This window comes from Phacochoerus africanus, chromosome 1, assembly GCF_016906955.1.
Source record: "Phacochoerus africanus isolate WHEZ1 chromosome 1, ROS_Pafr_v1, whole genome shotgun sequence".
NCBI classification, from domain to species: domain Eukaryota; kingdom Metazoa; phylum Chordata; class Mammalia; order Artiodactyla; family Suidae; genus Phacochoerus; species Phacochoerus africanus.
This window is the reverse complement of record NC_062544.1, coordinates 169340978-169362187: the sequence shown is the minus strand read 5'-3', so window position 1 is coordinate 169362187 and position 21210 is coordinate 169340978. Positions and strand designations below refer to the sequence as shown.

The following is a 21210-nucleotide window of genomic DNA, read 5'->3' as shown; positions in this document are numbered from 1 at the left end:
AACCATCTAAATACACATTAGGAGATGGGATCAAGATAGCAGAGGAGTAAGACATGGCACTCTTTCTTCCACAAACACATCAAAAAACCCCATCTACATGTAGAAGAGTTTGCACAAAATCTTTACTGAATGCTGGCAGAAGACATTAAACCTTCAAAAAGGGCAGGAAACTCCCCACATAACCAGGTAGCACAAAAGGGAAAAAAGAGAGAGAGAAGAGAGGCAAAAAAAAGGAATAAGGACAGGACAAGCACCCCTGAGTGGGAGCTATGAAAGAGAAAAGGAAGCCACATCCTGGGATGCCACCTAATTGACAGGAAGATCAGCCGAGATGGAGGGGCCTCAAAGCCTCAGAGAAAAGCTCAGCAGCTGGGCTGAGGAGAAGAAAGCAGAGAGAGCTGCATGGACCATCTGTACTACCTCCTGGGACACCACAACCTGAGATGCTCAGAAGGGGGCTGGGCACTGAGACTCAGGCTCTAGAGGTCAGTTTCCCAGAGAGGACTAGGGTTGGCTGTGTGGAGACAGCCTGAGGGGCTAGGGAGCAGTGCGCCAAGGGCTGGGGAGCAGAGCACCACAGAGGAGGGAACCTGGGAGGAGGTCTGGGCTGGAAGGAGAAGCAAGGAGCCATTATTGGGGAGGGCAAGAGGAGGCAGGTGGACAGGCATAGGAATAATTTTCTCTGTGTACATGTGGACTCTCAGAGGGTGGGGCCATGGGCGGCAAGACCATGGGTGATGGGCTGTGGGTGGTAGCATTTCCTTCATGGGCTGAACTTGACTGGGCACCTCTTGTATGGTCTACAGGTGGTGGTGGCAAACCACTAATGTCGTCTCAGACTTCAGAGGTAGGTGTGGCCCACCACTACTAGAGGTCCATGAACAGGCACTACCTGCGGCCCCAGTCATTTCAGAGGTTGGCACTGCAACTAGGCACCACCTGTTGTTGTTCTCACTCCCTTGGAAATGCACACACCCTGCCACTGCCACTGCCAAATGCTCTGGGCACCACCTACAACTGCCTGAGGGTCAATGCCGTTTCCCAGGGCCTTGCAACCAGGATCAGCCTGTGCCACCTTCCCACGGGTCCTTGCCTACTATCAAAAGCTCAGCAACCACACACTGGCTACTAGCCCTGCCCATTGCCTTAATCTCCTTGGAAGCATACACAGCACCCTATCAAGGGGATAAGAGCGTGCACACATGGAGGGAAGAGACAGTAAGTACCCAAACCTAGAGCAGTCCTCATGCCAAAAATAAATAGTAAGCCCTCACAAAATACCCAGGGGTGCTCTCATATGTAAATAGCCCTCCAAGACTACAGTAGTTGTTTTCCCTAAACTCACAGAATAAGAAAAATATAAGCAAAATGAAGAACCTTAGGAAATATTTCTAGTTAGAAGAATGGGAGAATTGCCCTGAAGGAGCAAACAAAGAAACAGATCTCTACAGTCTAATAGACACTGAGTTCAAAAAGGAGATAGTGGGAGGTGGAGCAAGATGGGCAGTCCCGGAGAGAAAACTGGGGATGGCATGAGGGGCTAAGGAGCAGTGCACCATGGGCTAAGGAGGGGAACACCATGGCAGAGGGAACCTGGGAAAAGGTCCAGACCCACAGGAGAGGCAAGGAACCATTGCTGGGGAGGAAGGGTTGGCCGCCATAGGAAGTTCCCTGTGCTGGAGCGTGTACATGCCCTCAGGCTTAGAGGGTGCGGCAGCTCTGGGGAGGCTATGGGCAGAGAGAAGCCTCTTGCTCTTTTAAGGGAAATTAGGTACTTCTTGTGGAGGCTACCGGTGGCCACCTATTTTGTGGGCTAACGGCATAAGGGGATTAAGTGCGATGTGATGCCTCTTGCACGATCCATAGGTGGTGGGGACACAGACTGTGGCGGTCGTCTCAGAGGCCAGAGGGAGGTGTGGCTTGCCACCACTGGGGGCCTGTGAGTGGGCTCCACCAGTGATCCCAGTCACCTCAGGGGTTGCCAAAACACAAAAAAGAGGGTATTGTAACCAAGCACCAAACGATGTTGCTCTTATTCCCCTGGGGACACACCCATCCTGCAGCTGCCACTGCCAAACGCTCTGGGTGACCCCAAGACACTTGGTCACTGTCCCTTCCCAAGGCCCTACAACTAGGAGCAACTGGTGCAGCACCTCCTGCGTGGGATAAGGGGGCAGGGTGCTTCTAGAGTGGTCAGCAGGCAGCAGGGGCAAACTGATGCAGTTATCTCTGATTCCAGAGGTGGATGTGGCCCATTGCCATTGGAGATGTCTGAACAAAAATTACTTGCAGCCCCATTGACCTCAAGGGCACCACAGAGGAGGGCATTGTGACCGAATACCACCTGTTGGTGCTCTCACACTCCTGGGAACACATCCGCCCTGCTGTTGCCACTGCCAAACGTTCCAGGCAGTACCCACATGCCTGATCTCTGTCACTTCCCAAGATCCTGCAACTAGGAGCATCCTTTACAACACCTCATATATAGGCTAAGTGAGACAGGTTTCTTCATGCACGGTCTACACGTGGCAGGGGCAAACCACTGCAGTTATCACTGAGATGGTCATGGCCTACTCCCACTAGGGGTCCCTGAACAGGCACCACCTGTGGTTCCAGTCACCTTAAAGGAGGGCATTGCAATCAAACACAAGCTGTTGTTGCTCTCACTCCCCTGGGAACTCACACACCCTGCTGTTGCTACTGCCAAGTGCTCTGGTCACCTTGAAGATCTGCCTAGAGCTTATTACCACTTCCCAGGGCCCTGCAACTAGGAGTAGCCTGTGCCACCTTCCTGCAGGTCCTTGCTGCTATTGAGAGCCCAATGACCAGGCACTGACTGCTGGCCCTACCCATTGCCTCCTTCTCCTTGAAAACACGCTGAGCATCCTGGGAACAACAGCCTGCTCACACCAAAGAAAGAGACAGCAAATATTCAAACTCCCACACCAAAAATAAATAGCAACCCCCCCCAAAAATACAAAGGGGCATTCTCGCATAGAAGTAGCCTTACAAGACTACAGTTTGGCTTCCCCAAACTCACATAAAAAGAAAAACACAAGCAAGATGAAGAAGCACAGAAACCATTTCCAGTTAAAGGAGCAGGAGAATTCACCTAAAGCAGACAACAATGAAATAGATTTCTGCAGTCTGACAGACATTGAGTTCAAAAGGGAGGTATTGAAAATACTGAAGGAATTAAGAGAGGATATTAAGTAATGCAGATTCCTTTAGAAAGGAACTAGAAAATATAAGGAGCCAAGAAAAACTAGAATATTCATTTGCAGAGATACAAACTGAGCTTAAGGCAATAAAGAGCAGAAACAATAATGCGGAGTAACGAATTAGTGACATGAAAGATAAAATAATGGAAATCACCCAATCAGGACAGCAGACAGAATAACAAGTGAAAAAACATGAAAGCAATATAAGAGACCTATGGGATAACATAAAGCAGGCCAATCTATGCATAATAGCAATTCCAGAAGGAAAAGAAGAAAAGGGGAGTGAAAATATATTTGAAGAAATTATGGCTGAAAACTTAGAAATCTAAAGCATACTGATATCAAGATACAGGAAGCACAGAGGGCCCCAAACAAGCTGAACACAAACAGGCCTACACTAAGACATGTTATAATAAAAACAGCAAAAGTTAAAGAAAGGATTCTAAAGGCAGCAAGAGAAAAGCAAAGCATTAATGATAAAGGAACCCACGTAAGGCTATCAGCTGATTTCTCTACAGAAACACTGCAGGCCAGAAGGGAGTGGCAAGATATATTTAAAGTGCTGAAAGGAAAAATTTTGCAACCTAGAATACTTTATCCAGCAAGAATATCATTTAAATTAGAAGGGGAAATAAAGAATTTCTCCAACAAATGAAAGCTAAAAGAATACAGCAGTACTAAACCCATTCTAAAAGAAATACTGAAAGGGCTTCTCTAAAAAAAAAAGGATAGAAAAAAGAGAGAAGGAAGAACTAGGATGGAGGAAACCACAATTGGAAAGCAATCACTTAAATAAGCCAGCATACAGATCTAAACATGAAGATGTTAAAAAAAAAAGACATCAAAATCATACAATGTGGGGAAGGAAATTAAGAAAATATAGATTCTTTTTTTAATTTTAATGATGTGTCTGAGCCTATATGACTAAGAGGCAAAAGCAAGCAGGTGTAGGAAGGGCTTAATGCGCTTAAAAAAACAGGGCAACCACAAGTCAAAACCAAATATTACATTCACAAAAACTGAAAAGAAAAGTACTCAAGAATAAAATAAATGGAAACCATCCAACCCAAAAAAGAAAAGAAGAAAAGAGAAACATAGAATCAGCTGGAAAACAAGGTTTAAAATGGCAATAAATACGTATCTGTCACTAATCACCTTAAATATCAAAGGACTGAATGCTCCAATCAAGACACAGAGTGGCAGATTGGATAAAAAAGCAAAAACCTAAAATCTGCTGCCTACAGGAAACTCGCCTTAGATCAAAGGACACATATAGATTGAAAGTGAGGGGATGGGAAAAGGTATTTCATGCCAGTGGACAAGACAGGAAAGCAGGAGTAGCAATACTCATATCAGACAAAATAGACTTTAAAACGAAGCCCATAAAGAAAGACAAAGAAGGACACTATTTAATGATTAAAGGATCCATTCAAGAAGAGGATATTACAATCATCAATATATATGCCCCTAATATAGGAACACCCAGATACCTACAACAAATACTAACAGACATAAAAGGAGAAATCGATGGGAATACAATAATAGTAGGAGACTTTAACACCTTACGCACATCAATGGACAGATCCTCTAGACAGAAAATCAATAAGGCAACAGAAATCCTAAAGGACACAATAGAAAAGTTAGACTTAATTGACATTTTCAGGACATTAAATCCAAAAAAATCAGAATATTCCTTCTTCTCAAGTGCACATGGATCATTCTCAAGAATTGATCACATCTTGGGGCACAAAGCTAATTTCAACAAATTTAATATAGAAATTATTTCACGTATCTTCTGTGATCACAATGGCATGAAACTAGAAATCAACCACAGGAAAATAAATGAGAAAAAACTTACTACATGGAGAATAAACAACATGCTACTAAAAAACCAATGGGTCAGTGAGGAAATCAAGAAGGAAATTAAAAAATACCTCAAGACAAATGATAATGAAGACACATCCACTCAAAATCTATGGGATGCCGCAGAAACAGTGGTCAGAGGAAAATTCATAGCAATACAGGCCTTCCTCAAAAAAAAAAAAAAAGAAAGAAAAAAGAAAAATCTCAAATCAACAACTTAACCCAATACCTAAATGAATTAGCAAAAGAAGAGCAAACAAAACCTAAAATCAGCAGAAGGAAGGAAATCCTAAAGATCAAAGAGGAAATCAATAAAATAGAGATTCAAAAAACAATAGAAGGAATCAATAAAACCAAGAGGTGGGTCTTTGAAAAGGTAAACAAAATTGACAAACCTCTGGCTAGACTTACCAAGAAGAGGAGAGAAAAAACCCAGCTAAAATAAGAAATGAAAAAGGAAAAGTCACAATGGATACTACAGAAATACAAAAAACCATGAGAGAATACTATGAACAACTGTATGCCAACAAATTTGACAACATAGAAGAAATGGACAACTTAATAGATCTACTGAACAGACCGATCACTAGAAATGAAATTGAATACATCATAAAAACACTCCTTACAAATAAAAGTCCAGGACCAGATGGCCTCATAAACCAATTCTACGAAACATACAAAGAGGAACTTATACCCATCCTCCTTTAATTTTTTCAAAAGGTTGAAGAAGAAGGAACACTCCCAAAGACATTCTATGATGCCACCATCACCCTAATTCCAAAACCAAAGATACCACTAAAAAAGAAAACTGTAGACCAAAACTATAACCAATATAGACACAAAAATTCTCAACAAAATTTAGCCAACCGAATCCGACAACATATCAAAAAGATCATACACTACAACCAGGTGGGATTCATCTCAGGTTCACAAGGATAGTTCAACATATGCAACTCAATCAACATCATACACCACATTAACAAAAGAAAAGTAAAAAACCACATGATCATCTCAGCAGATGCATAAAAAGCATTTGACAAAATCCAGCATCCATTCATGATAAAAACTCTTACCAAAGTGGGTAGAGATGGAACATACCTTAACATAATAAAAGCCATTTATGACAAACCCACAGCAAATATAATACTCAATGGAGAAAAGCTGAAAGCCTTTCCACTAAAATCTGAAACAAGATAAGGATGTCCACCCTCACCACTGTTATTCAACATAGTACTGGAAGTCCTACTCACAGCAATCAGACAAAGAAAAAAAAAGGTATCCAAATTGGAAGAGAAGAGGTAAAATTGTCACTCTGTGAAGATTACATGATATTATATATAGAAAATCCTAAGGATTCTACACAAAAGCTACTTGAACTGATCAATGAATTCTTTAAAATAGCAGGATACAAGATTAACATTCAAAATCAGTTGCATTTCTGTGTACTAACAATGGCTATTAGAAAAGAAATATAAAAATACAATATCTTTTAAAATCACACTCCAGAAAATTAAATACCTAGGAATATACCTGACCAAGGAGGTGAAAGACTTATATGCTGAGAATTATAAAACATTAATCAAGGAAATTAAAGAAGATGTAAAGATATGGAAAGTTATTCCATGCTCCTGGGTTGGAAAAAATTAGTATCATAAAAATGGCCATACTACTCAAAACAATTTACAGATTCAGTGCAATCCCTATCAAATTACCCATGGCATTTTTTGCAGAACTAGAAAAAAACAATCCATACTTTATATGGAACCATAAAAGACCTAGAATTGCCGAAGAAATCCTGAGGAACAAAAACCAAGCAGGAGGCATAACTCTCCCAGGCTTCAGGCAATATTACAAAGCTACAGTAATCAAGACAGTGTGGTACTGGTACCAAAACAGATATACAGATCAATGGAACAGAATAGAGAACCCAGAAATAAACCCAAACCCTATGGTCAATTAATCTTTGACAAAGGAGGCAAGAACATAAAATGGGCAAAAGTCTCTTCAGGAAGTGGTGCTGGGAACACTGGACAGCTGCATGTAAATCAATGAACCTGGAACATACCCTCACACCATGCACAAAAATAAACTCAAAATGGTTTAAAAGACTTAAAATAAGACACCATTAAACTAGAAGAGAACATAGGCAAAACATTCTGACATCAACCATACTAATGTTCTCTTAGGTGGGTCTCCCAAAGCAATAGAAATAAAAACAAAAATAGACCAGTGGAATCTAATCAAACTGACAAGCTTTTGTATAGCAAAGGAAACCATAAAAAAAAGACAACTTACAGAAAGTGGAAAAATAGTTTTAAATGATGTAGTATACAAGGGGCTACTCTCCAAACAACTCCAGCTATCTCCAAAATACAAACAACTCATACAACTCAACAGCAAAAAACAAACAAACAAACAAACAAACAAAAAAACCAAAAAAACAAAAAGCAAAACAAAACAACAACAAAAACCAATTGAAAAATGGGGAGAAGACCCAAATAGGCATTTCTCCAAAGAAGACATACAGATAGCCAGCAGGCATATGAAGAAATGGTCAACATCACTAATTATTAGAGAAATGCAAGTCAAAACTACAATGATGTGCCACTTCACACTGGTGAGAAAGGCCATCATTAGTAAGTCTACAAATAACAAATACTGGAGAGGGTGTAGAGAAAAGGCAACCTTCCTACACTGTTGGTGGGAATGTAAATTGGTACAACCACTATCGAAAACAGTATGGAGGTACCTCAGAAAACTAAATATAGAACTACCATATGATGCCCAATCCCACTCCTGGGCATATATCCGGACAAAACTTTCTTTGAAAAAGATACATGCACCTTATGTTCATTGCAGCGCTATTCACAATAGCCAAGTTATGGAAACAACTGAAAGAAATGTCCATCGACAGATGAATGGATTAAGGTGTGGTACATATACACTATAGAGTACTACTGAGCCATAAAAATGAACAAAATAATGCCATTTGCAACAACATGGATGGAACTAGAGACTCTCATAAGTAAGTCAGAAAGAGAAAGACAAATACCATATGATATTGCTTATATGTGGAATCTAAAATATAGCACAAATGAACCTATCTACAGAAAAGAAACTCATGGACATGGAGAACAGACTTGTGGTTGTCGAGCGGGAGGGGGAGGGAGTGGGATGGACTGGACTGGGAGTTTGGGGTTAGTAGATGCAAACTATTGCATTTGGAGTGGATAAGCAATGAGATCTTGCTATGTAGCACAGGGAAGTATATTCAATCTCTTGTGATGCAACATGATGGAGGATAATGTGAGAAGAATGTGTGTGTATGTGTGTGTATATATATATATGTATATATGTATAACTGGGTTACTTTGCAGTACAGCAGAAATTGACAGAACATTGTAAGTCAGCTATAATAAAGAAATTTTAAAAATGCACATTAGTTACCATATGAAGTAATAATGGGATGCTTACAGTCCGGCAAGGATATTGCTGGTGTGCTGCTACAGGATTTCTAGGGACTTATTATTACTTAATATTTAGAAAATTATATGCTATAAATGTGCTAAGCAAAAATTAACAAGATTTTAGCCCTCAGGGAATGTCCTATGTTCTACATGACATATCATGTATACACAATTCCCCAAAAGCTTACCCACTAAAAAAGACATGAATTTTTCTACCTGGTACAGAGAGATTGATAAGTGATTAAAAACTATTTTACTACTTTGTGATTCTAGTACAATTAGGATGTCATTCAGGTGGCCAGGGATATTATCTTGTGGTCGCTGATCTTTTGTTTTTCCTAAAGAATTATAAAGAACTATTATCTTTTTGAATAATACTCAGGGCTTCTAAAGTCCTTCCTAATGTAATAAAAAGAACAAAATATCACAATGAATTTTAATCGCATTTTGAAACTTATTGATATCTTTGTTTTAAAAAGACAGTCAATTCTTAAGGTCACATTTTAACTCTCCTTCAGGCAAAAGAAGATAATTAAACTGTGTATGAAATGTGATAGGGGGTTAAAAAAAGTTTCCATTGACCTTTAAAAATGCATATAATGTACCTCTTTGTACAATAGTAAACCATAGTAGCATTCATAGCAATGATAATAACTGTTGCAGTTTATTTACGTATTGTTTTAGTTCATCTTTATAACAGCCCTTTGGAGTGGCATTATATATATATGTATATCTTCACTTTATGAACATAAGCTTATAAGGATCCTTTCCTTATAAGGACAAGGAAACCAGAGATCAGAAAGATTAAGCAAATTATCCAAGGTCTCTTAGCCAGGAAGTTGCAGAGTCAGGATTTAAGCCTCATCTATTTTTTTCCCCAGAGCATAGCTTGTATTATGCTGCACCACTTCTCCTGATGGAGGTTCAGGTTTTATAGGTGATAATTCTGATATCTTTACTAGCATAAATGCTATTCTATGTTTTGAGATGTGAAAAACAACAGAAAATTTCTGTTAGAATTATGTAGGTCACATTTTCTCTATAATGGAGACTTGAGCTTATTGTAGGGGATTGTTGGATAAACGTATGAATGTTCAGGACTGGATCCTGAGATGGTCTCTTTGCTTCTCACTTATCCACTCTCTAGTAGAAAACTCTGCTTTAGGCTAAAGACCTAATTTCTGCCTTCCCTCAAGTGTGTATAAGCCTTAGCATATAGTCTGTTCTTAGTATGATTTTTCCTTGTCTTTGTCTGGCTAAGTTCTCATCTTTTAGTTCTTAGCTGCAGCCTCCTTTCTGAGCATGACTCTCCATGATCCCTAGACCTGAGCTATTTCCCTCCATCTCCAGCTCTTACTCTTCTTGATATCTATTACACATATTAACATTCTTTGTTTAAAGTTCATTTTCCTCTGAAGGGGCAGGGCCAAATCTATTTTTTCAATACTTTTTATCTGTAGGCACACACTATTTATTTGTTGGATCAGTAAATGGTCAACTGCCTCTACTTAGGACATCCCCAACTTTTTTTTTTTTTGGCTTTTTACATCACACCCATGGAATATGGAAGTTCCCAGGCTAGGGGTCAAAACAGAGCTACAGCTGTCAGCCTACACCACAGCCACAGCAACTTGGAAGTTGAACCTTGTCTGTGACCTATACCACAGCTCATGGCAATGCTGGATCTTCGATCCACTGAGCGAGGCCAGGGATTGAACCCGCATCCTCAGAGGATACTAGTCAGGTTCATTTCCTCTGTGTTGCAACAAGAACTCTGGGTGTTCTCATCTTAAAAGGCTTATATGGACCAGCATGGTATTTAGAGAAGAGATATGGAGTGATCAGCCTAACCAATTCTACTCTAGGCCTTTGGGGAACCACTGTCCTTTTTTTCAGTCCTCCTCTCCATGCCTTCTCCTACCATTAGAGATAGTTGGGGACTTTGTGAGGGAAAAGGACAGAAGGACCATTCAGACTGACTATAGTCTTGTCCTTAATCTATAGAAGTATGAAGAACCCTTGTGGCTCATAATAGGGCTGGTGCTCACCTTAAAAGAAGACTTGATATGATTTGGGACTAAAACTGTGTCTAGCTAATAATAGGATATCCACTGGTTTGGCTTGTAGTCCATATATCATATGGCTTGTAGTCCATATAAGCCAGTAGAAGGTTATTGCTAAACCTGCTGGCTAAAGATTTGAGATTCAAGAGTAAAAATAATTTTTATTAGAGCAATAGTTAAACACAAAAATCTACCAGGCCTGATATCTTAAGACTTAGAATTCAGGGCCAGCTCTGCCATGACCTATTTGTGGGGAACTGGAGAAGCCAGTGTCTTGAACTTGTTTTTACCTTCCCAGGGTTTTTCAGAGACCAGGATGTGAGCATACATGGGAGAGAGTATTCATCACTATAAAACATGAACTTACTCATATTGTAGTTCATTCTGCTCCAGAAAGTCTTCCACAGCCAAAATATCTTCTGCTTTCACACGGAAGTCAACTGTACTGTGAGGTTTGATTTGTGTGACAGAATCTGGTTTCCAGAAGTCAATCTGAATAAGGAATAAAACATATTGTATTGGACACCTATAATTCAGTGGGTAAATTATCACCAGCAAGCACATTATTGCTCTATTCCAATGTTATTTTCAAACTCAAATTATCCATGAAATCTCTTAAAAGTATCTCCTTTGAGTGAACAGGAGTTGGGACCAAGCAGTTAGATGTCAATAAAAGTGTTTACACATATGTACATACATAGCATTTATTGATTATCAGCAATCATAAAGAACATATAATCATCTCCCATAATGCTAGTTAATTGCAGTATTCTATAACTGCTCTTTGCTATTTATTGATTTTCTGGAGCAAGTGCTTATTGTGATAACAATGTTTGTAGTAATGGATAAACGTGCTAAATGAATGATGATGAATTAACTAGAGCCACAAAATTTAATAGAAGGAAATTGGTCTTTCCCTATTACTTTTTTTTTTTTTTAATGGTGGCACCAGTGGCATATGGAAGTTCCTGGGCCAGGAATTGAATCTCTGCTGAAGCTGCAACCTATGCCATAGTAGCAGAAGCAATCCTGGATCCTTAGACCACTGCACTGCACTGGATCAGTGATTGAACCTGTGCCACCACAGACACAATGCCAGATCCTTAACCTGTTGTGCCACAGTGGGAACTTGCCCCTTTTACTGTTTAATGGACTTGTTTTATGAGTTTATCTTGTAACTCAGTGCTATCTATACAAGTCACAATAATGAGTGGAACCAGGAGCATCCCTGACCTGTGGAGGATCCATCAGGGAGGAAAAATGTATCTTTCCATAGTGGTCATCTTGGTACCATGGCCAGAAACAAAATATTCACTAGGATCCTACAATGTGCTGTTTTTTTATTTGTTTGATTATTTATCAACTGTTACTGTTACTATTTGCTAGGCTCTGTGCCTGAGACTTAGGAATATACTAATGAGCAAATAAAACATGGGCATATTGTAGAGAAAATTATGCACATATGTAGGATGGCATATATGATAATTCAAATGTTTTCTTTGTGGATGTGTGGTTTCAAATCTCCTTTTTTCCTTGGGAAAATGTTAACCAAGGACAACCTGCCTCTCTTAGGTCTCTGTTTTTCTCTTCTTTCCTTGAGTTAAGTAAAGCCCTAGACCCCTGAGGTAGCCAGGACATTGGGTCTTTCTTGGCCTTGGTGTCTCACCTAAATCCTGTTTAGATGTTTATTAGCTAGTCTCAAGATGGAGTTGTGACTGGTGGTATTTTTTAGGACCATGCTTTAGAATGTAGAAAGAAGTTTGGGCAGACTTAGAGGTTGTTAAGTAGAAATTAATGATGTAAGATATTAAGTTGAATCAATTTTAGATACACCTGTGGATAACACAGTAGCCTTATATCCCATCATGATAATCTTCTAACCACTATAGATGTCTAGAGGATGTTGAATCATGAGTCAGGATCATAGGGAATGTCAGGGCAGTGGGAGGTAGGGATATTAGGATTACACAGAAGGGATTCCAGGGGAAATAGTGTGAGTGTGATTGTCACTAAGGTGTTGAAAGGAGAGAGTATTGATAATTTGATAAGGATTGGCTACAGAATATGATCTAGTGAGTCAAAGATGAGAGGTTAAAAGATACTGGAGGGAAGTGTAAAGGCTTATCATGATAAGGACAGAGAAAGCAGAAGGCTGGTGATGAATTCTAGTTAGCCAGCATTGTAAAGAGAAGGACAATGAAGATAAGCACATTGCAGGAGAAAGCATAGTTTTAAAAGTTAACTCTGAGTTTGTATTCTTAATAAATGCCTGTTTTCCATGGTGGAATGGGAGGAGGGGGGGTGTATATTTATTACAGATACAGAGCTTTAGAATTGGTAAAGCACATAAAGTCCTCTAAGCATCTCCTGGCAACTTGACAGTACCCTACTCATACTTAATGCTGGGACCTTTTAGCATGCTCAGGAGACACCCCACTGCCAAGATCTGCATCTCTGTGCATGAAAGCTCCCCCAGAACTTGAAAAAGCCAAGTTAACAGCTCGTACGTAGCAGGCAGGAGGTGCCAAAGAGATAACTCTTTCCAGAGAAGTGCTTAACCAATGACCCTAGAAAATAGATGCCTAAATACTTCAATTTGCTCATTTCACAGGTGGGATTATTTTGAAGCTTGCAATTTGCGCCCTTTCCTGGAGTTTCTCTGTAGGATTAATCTCTAGTCATACTCTGTGGTAGCTGGCTTAATAGTGCCCCCTTAGTTAGCTGTCCTCCCTTCTGTGTATCACTCCTAACTTATTTCCCCAGGCTCCCTGTGCTTTCCAAATGATATCTTTGCCCTTGAATCTTTGTCTAAGTATCTTTTCTGGAAGAACCTATATTAAGATATTAGCTTTCCCACTTAGAGTAACAAATGCCTGCACAGTATTCTTGGTGATGGTTATAATACAATCTTGAGTATATCTAGTACCACTTTAGAACAGCGTAATTGCCTTACGGATGGTTTTCCTAATCTCCTAACCTCTAACTCATTTATCTTGGCTTTGCCAAATATTGGGAGGACACACACACACACGAAAGAGAGGGAGAGAGAAAGAGAAGGAGAGTGTGTTACTTTTAAGATTCTGCATTGAGAATGATAGATTTTTAAAAACAGGGTGGAGAAATCTCATAAACATGTTTGACAGAAGACTTACAGATCTAACCTGAGGTCCCTTAAAAATTTCAGTTTGATAAGGAGAAAACTGGTCAGCAAACATACCAACATCCAACACAATGGAATCCTGCAAATATGATGCAGATTTACTAAGCTGGAGCTAGTCCTCAGTTCTTCTTAGGAGAAATAGAGCCCCCAATCAGGAACAACACTATAGCCTCATAGATGGTTATAATGCATTAACTATGGTTACAAATAATAAACTTAAAATATTGGCACAAGGAGATAAATACAAATTTCAGGAATTACCAACACCCTGTGGTTGAGAGCTATGTTTAATATATGGAAGTGGAAACATAAGACCAGATACTGTAAAACTCTTAGAGGAAAACATATGCAGAACACTCTTTGACATAAATTGCAACAATATCTTTTTTGATCCACCTCCTAGAGTAATGAAATTAAGAACAAAAATTAAAAAATGGGGTCTAATTAAATTTAAAAGCTTTTGCACAACAAAGGAAACCATAAACAAAACTAAAAGACAACCCACAGAATGGAAGAAATTTTTTGCAATTGAAGCAACCAACGGGATTTATCTCAAAAATACATAAACATCTCTTATAGTTTTATGTTAAAAAAACCAATTAAGAAATGGTCAAAAGATCTAAACAGACATTCCTCCAAAGAAGACAGATAGATGGCCAAAAAACACATGAAAAGATGCTCAACATCACTAATTATTAGAGAAATGCAAATCAAAACTACAATGAGGTGTCACCTCACACTACTCAGAATGACCATCATCAAAAAGTCTACAAACAGTAAATACTGGAGAAGGTATGGAGAAAAGGGAACCCTTCTACCCTGTTGGTGGGGATGTACAGTGGTACAACCACTATTGAGAACAATATGGAGGGTCCTCAAAAAACTAAATATAGAACTACCATATGACCTAGCAGTCCTACTCCTGGCATACATCTGGAGAAATCCATAATTAGAAAAGATACGTGTACCCCGGTGTTCATTGCAGCACTATTTTACAATAGCCAAGACATGGAAGCAACTAAATGTCCATCAACAGAGGATTGGATAAAGAAGATGTGGGATACACACACACACACACACACACACACACACACAAAATAGCATGTTAGCCATAAAAAAGGACAGCATAATACCATTTGCAGCAACATTGGTAGACCTAGAGATTATCACTAAATGAAGTAAGTCAGAGAAAGACATATCATACAAGATTACTAATATGTGGAATCCAAAAATCATAAAACTAACTTACAAAACAGAAACAGACTCAAAGGTTTCAAAACCAAACTCATGGTTACCAAAGGGGATGTGTGTGTGTGCGTGCGCGCACGTGTGTGTGGATAAATTAGGGGGTTGGGGTTGAAATATGCACACTACTATATATCAAATAGATAGGTAACAGGACCTACTGAATAGCACAGAGAAATCTACTCAATACTGTGTAATAACCTCTATGGGAAAAGAATCTGAAAAGGAACAGATATATTTACATGTATAACTGATTTACTTTGCTGGACACCTGACACTAACACAACTTTGTAAGTTAGCTATGCACCAATAAAATAAAATGAAAAAGAATAAAATTCTCTTTGCACAAGTTAAGGGATCGTCTAGCTAAGATAGAAGAGGTTGGAGACAGTGGGCCTCAAATGTTCATGAGGGTATGAATCACCTGCGGAACTTGTAATAGTAGGTGCAGTCCCATTTCTGATTTAGTTGGTCTGGGAATGACATGTTTACTGAGGAAGGGGGCTGACCCTAATGTGGGCTATATTTTATAAAGCATATATGGAAGTGGAGTAAAATATCTGATATGAGATGTAGGAAATTGAATTATGTAAATTTAAATTTATATGTAAATTATATAAAACTGAGGTTATAAAATTATAAATCCAAGAACCTGAGTGACAAAGAACCATAAAGAACATTTGTTGGAAGATAAAGGAATATCTTCAAGTGATAGCATTGTGGGAATGTTAACTTAATCAGCCAGTGGGCTAATAACTACAGTTCTTCCTCAAATATGTTACAATACCAGCACAAAAGCCAGATAAAGTAGTGTACTTACCTTAAATTCTTCTGGGAAATAAGAAGGATATATACCAGAATAAATATTTGGTGTTGGGGAATTTTGGTTCTTCACATTATTTACACAATTTTTTCTTCACATTACATTTGACTATGAGTTGGGCATATGATAGACTTTTCATTTATCTTAATTGAATGTTCCTTTTTGTTTGAAGTCAATGACTTCTACTCTAGGTCTAGTTCCAGACAGCAGGAGAGGAATTTATAAGTATAATGAGAGTGTTGGGAACATTGAAAGACTGTAATCATATTACTCTGGGCATAGATAAGCATGCACCAGAAATTAGAGAAACAGAATTCAAGAAAGTACTGAGAAAGGAGAATATGTTCTATGGTGAATGTCTCCAATAAAGGAACAAGGAAATAAAATAAAATCCTTACTGTACAATTACATATGAAAAGAGGGAGGCTTCTAGAGTCCTAATACATTCAGCTTTTAAAAGGACATGTTCAAAAGCTGGGAGGAAGGACACATGGCCAAGGATGAATACAAAGACTAGATGCCCTTGTAATGATCTTATCAGGAAGGCTACAATCCAGAATATGCTGCACTTGCAGGATTGCTGAGGAGAGTGAAAAATCTCTTTTTCAATTATTTTGGAAATAAAATGAATAAAGAAGAAACATGTGGTCCTTCTGCTTGGAGCTGAAGCATGATGTTTGCAGCTGCAAGAGAGGAAGTAGCCATGTTTAACTCTAGTTTGGCTTTTGTCTTTTCTAAGGAGCTATGCTATATCTTGCATTTTATACTTCTATTGAGAGATGAAATTATTATAAGAATTTTTATCACATATGATATTAACAGAAATACCTTCTTTGGAAAGAGAACACTGAGGCCCAGGATAGATAAGGAGAGAGGGGATTATACTGTCCATGCAAATTGCATTGAAATCCTTGATCTAATGATGGTAATAATACGCTTACATAGTTTTTACTATGTAAGTTCTTTCTAAGTGCTTTATGTTAATTCTTTAAAATCTCATAATAATCCTATAAGGTAAATGCTGTTATTCTCCTTCTTTGGCAAATGAGAAAATTGAGACCCAGAGAAGGGCCCAGCATCCAGCTAGCAAGTGGTAGAGCCAGGAATTGAACCCAGGAAGTCTGAATCCAGATTCTCTGCTCTTGACCACCATGAATTGCTGAATTTTAAGTAACTAAAAAATACTGAGGATATGGTTGCAGAACTTTCTCAGCAACCTTGGCAGAAGCAGAGCTTGAAGGGATCACTGAGGAGTAGAGGGGGCATATCTTGGATTTCATAAACAGGAAAACAGGTGAATCCCAGAAGCAGGAGGTCCTGAGGCCTGATATGGATTCTGGCAAAGCTGCAGAGTAAACTGGAAGTAGATGGATTGTGAATGCCCAGAAAAGGAAGCTGTGATACTTGGGAGCCAGCACAGTTTAAAGCAAGTATAAGTCAGGCCCAAATGACTTCATGTTATTATTGAAAGAGACCACTCACCTGACAGAATGCTGGATCTGGTTCTTAGTAAAGTGTTTGACCACGTTTCTGCATTTATATTCTTTACAGGAAGGAAAGCTGTAGGTGACAGCCCAGTAACATGGGTGGTAGAGCAAACTCATCCAAGGAGAGTTGATTAATGAATCACTTTCAGTGCTTAACATTATGTCTGGCATATTGGAGACTCATGATAAATAGGTATTAAATGAATGAACCATGAAGGGGACCTCTAATTCTATGCTGGCCCTTATTTAATATTTTTCCTTTATCAGTGACAAAGATAAAAGTCAGAAAGGCAGGTGTATCAAACTTGCTGGCAATGTAAAGTTAGGGAGAGGAATTATTTCCTTGGATGACTTGATATGCTATCAAGATAAATTTTATCAGAGTAAATCTAAAATCCTGCATTTAGGTAAAAAAATAAATTAGACAAGTATAGAAGGAAGAATACTTTGCTTTTTTTTCATGTGAGAAAAAAAATCAGCCTAATGGTTCGGATTGGCCATAAGTTTTCTATAAGCTAGGAGTATTCTATATCTGTTCAAGATACTAAAAAAAATCTTGGGCCCCATTAATAAATGTCTACTTAACAAATGAAAGCAGGCAGTGGTCTGCAGTAGGTATTAATCAGAGAACACCTGGAGGCCCATTGTAAATTCTTTTTTGTCTTTTTAGGGCTGCACCTGAGGCATATGGAGGTTCCCAGGCTAGGGGTCTAATCGGAGCTACAGCTGCTGGCCTACACCACAGCCGTAGCAACTCCTGATCCAAGCCACGTCTGCAACCTACACCTCAGCTCACGGCAATGCTGTATCCTTAACCCACGGAGCGAGGCCAGGGATTGAACCTGAAACCTCATGGTTCTTAGTCAGATTCGTTTCCACTGCGCCATGACAGGAACTCCATCCATTGTCAATTCTGAGAGCTACTTTTAAAAAAGAAATATAGACAGAAAGATTGAATTATATCCAGAGGTGACCAGAACAAGTGTCTGTAAACCAGGGCTAGGAGAGATGATAGAAAGCTTGGAAAAGGTAAATCTTAGAGGTAAAACAATAGTTGGCTCAGCTAGATCCAATGGGTCAAAGTTAGATAAGGTAACTTTCATCTCAGTATAACAATTAGAATGATTTCTAAGACAAATTTGCTACTCTGAAAAAGCAGTATTCCTACTACCCTTGCAAGTACTCAAACAGATTTTATTAGGACTAGCAATCAAGGATGCTATTTCCACTGAGGAAATTCAAAATTTGAGTGGAAGGGTGGAATAGATGACTTCATATTCTCTTTCAATTCTAACATTCTGAATCCATTTCAGATTATGATACTCTCCACCTTCTTTTATCCTCCACACCTTAAAAGTGAAACAAAATAGCTATAGAAAGATTGATACTTAGAAATTGGTAGACTATTTTGGTTTATATATTCATGAAAAGATAGCATTGGATCAAATGAATTATTCACGGTCAGCAATAGCTTCCTACCACACACTCTATATATAATTAAAATGTCAGTTTTCATCCAATATACAGTAGATTTTTTTTTTTAAGTAGCCTACAGATTTTAGTTCCTTTAAAGTGAAATAAAAGTATGGAAATCACTCATGGCTTTTTACCTTCATTACCTCCCTCATATCATATCATTAAGAGGGCCTGAATCAAGGTCATGAAAACCCAAGCTGTTTGATTTGGAGTGAAAGAAAATCAAAGAGAACAGTTGATACATGGAATGTGGAAATGAATTTGAAGTTGGACAAAAGCCCAGTTTTTCTGTAATACCCAAGATGATCATTTTTCTCTTTTGCCTTAGAAGGGAAGTTACTGTACATTAGATGTTCTGTGACCTTTGCAATAGTTACAACTCATCCAGTTGTCATCCTCTATCAGCTCTTTAAAAAATTACCAAGGATTTATAATACTGTAGGCCTTATGGCAATCTAATTTAGGCAGAAAAAGAAGGTATGGTGGCACTAAATGTTTTTCAAGTTTCATTTCTTGCTACAAAAGTGCTAGAGTTAATATTTCATACCATTCTTCCTTTGATGGAATAACAGTGCAGTCTAAGATTTTAAAATAAGTATGAAGGAAACCTATAGGATAGCATTATTATTTACCTGCTTGGTGCTGGCCAACTCATGGAGTAAGCTGATGTCATTTTCATCTTCAACATTGACACGGAACACCTTCTCACTGAATGGTGAGATACAGAAGGAGAAAAAATTTTAAGTTGAGTGATGCGTTTAGATTTTTTGGCTAGTAAGGAAGGATTTGCTCATTTAAGGTGTTGCTTACTTACCCTTCAAAGTGCTCACCAGAATGATGAGCAGATGCTAGGGTCACAGTCACAAGAATCAAGAACGCCAACATTGTGCCTAACTAGATCTTTTGGGTAGGTTTTGCCTGCTTTTATAATCTGAGGTGTTCTTTGTTTTTTTCTCCTGATTGCAAATAGGCACTATCAAATCTTGATTAATGGTTTTCCTGCCATGGTTGATTTGGTACCTGTGTAAAGTCTGAGAGTATATCTCTCTCAACACCTGTGGAAACAGTGCAAATAACTGAAGTTCAGCCTATCTAATTTGGATATCAGACCTAAAATAGTCTGTAGGTAAAGGAGTTTTAAGTAAAATCTATTTTGTAGCTTTCTTCTTAAATTTCAGTATTGACTGTTCCACTGAGACTGTAATACAATTACAACAGGAAATGTTAGCTATTGCACAACCGCCACCATCACCTGCAAGAAGGGAGTCTAGGGCAACTCTATCATGCATAACAACCCTGGTCTAAACTAGCTAAATGATAGAGAACTTGGTATTCATGTAACTGAAAAGTTTAGCAGTAGTTTTGGCTTCACATCATCAGTTGATGATGTTTGTTAAGCTTGGATCACTCTTTTGATCAGTTCTGCCATATGATAGCAGGATGGCCTCTAACAGGTCCTTTTTTTTTTTTTTTTTGTGCCTGCGGCATGCATAAGTTCCAGGGCTAAGATCAAAGCCTTACTACAGCATTTACCTGAGCCACAGCAGTGACAATGTCAGATCCGTAACCCACTGAGCCACCAGGGAATTGCTAATAGGTCAAGTTTTGCATCCTACTGGATTAGCCAATCCAGAAAGACAGTTTTGGGAGTTCCTGTCGTGGCTCAGTGGTTAACAAATCCGACTAGGAACCATGAGGTTGCTGGTTTGATCCCTGCCCTTGCTCAGTGGGTTAAGGATCCAGTGTTGCCATGAGCTGTGGTGTAGGTCACAGACGCAGCTTGGATCACGCGTTGCTGTGGCTCTGGCGTAGGCCGGCGGCTACAGCTCCGATTGGACCCCTAGCCTGGGAACCTCGATATGCCATGGGAGCATATGGCAAAAAAAAAAAGACAAAAAAAAAAAAAACCCCAAAAAAACAAAAACCCAGAAAGACAGTTTCTTCTTCCCCAAAATTTTAGCTCGGATATGCAGATTGAATTTCAATGGGCTGACTTGGCACATGTGCTTTTCTATTCTTGAAACCCTTCTGTGTGGATGATAGGATGTGCTGAGTGGCCCGACCTAAATCATTTGATCACCCCTAGGACCTTGGCATAAATCCACCTAAAATACTAATAAAATTATTCCTGCAGCTGCTGGTACTTTTCCCAGGATGGATCTTGAGTAGTCCTCAGTTGTGTTTGTCAAAGTCAAGGTCATAGATCAGTGTCTAGCTACAAGAGAGGCTGGGAAAGTGGAAGTCTGACTTTTAACTTTGATAGTGGGAAGGGTCTCTGCCTCCTTTGACTCCTTAACTAGAGCATTCTCCAAACTTAGAATAGTGGTTTGAATTTAGATGGTTAAAAAAGAATGATGAAAGGAGGACACTAAAGGAGGACATAATCATTTGTGGATGACTTGTGG

The 21210-nt window shown here is 39.0% G+C and overlaps 1 protein-coding gene across 1 annotated transcript in view; it reads right to left on the bottom strand.

The window, feature by feature from the left end:
* Nucleotides 1–19703, bottom strand: part of CPB1 (carboxypeptidase B1) — a 43909-nt gene extending 24206 nt beyond the window's left edge. Inside the window, exons 1-3 of the mRNA XM_047754866.1 lie at nt 19620–19703; nt 19438–19513; nt 10982–11106 (exon numbers count right to left, since the gene is read on the bottom strand). Of these exons, the coding sequence (XP_047610822.1) occupies nt 10982–11106; nt 19438–19513; nt 19620–19690 (272 nt within the window). The 5' untranslated portion in view covers nt 19691–19703. The remainder of the gene's footprint in view (nt 1–10981; nt 11107–19437; nt 19514–19619) is intronic.
* Between the last annotated feature and the right edge of the window lie 1507 nt (nt 19704–21210).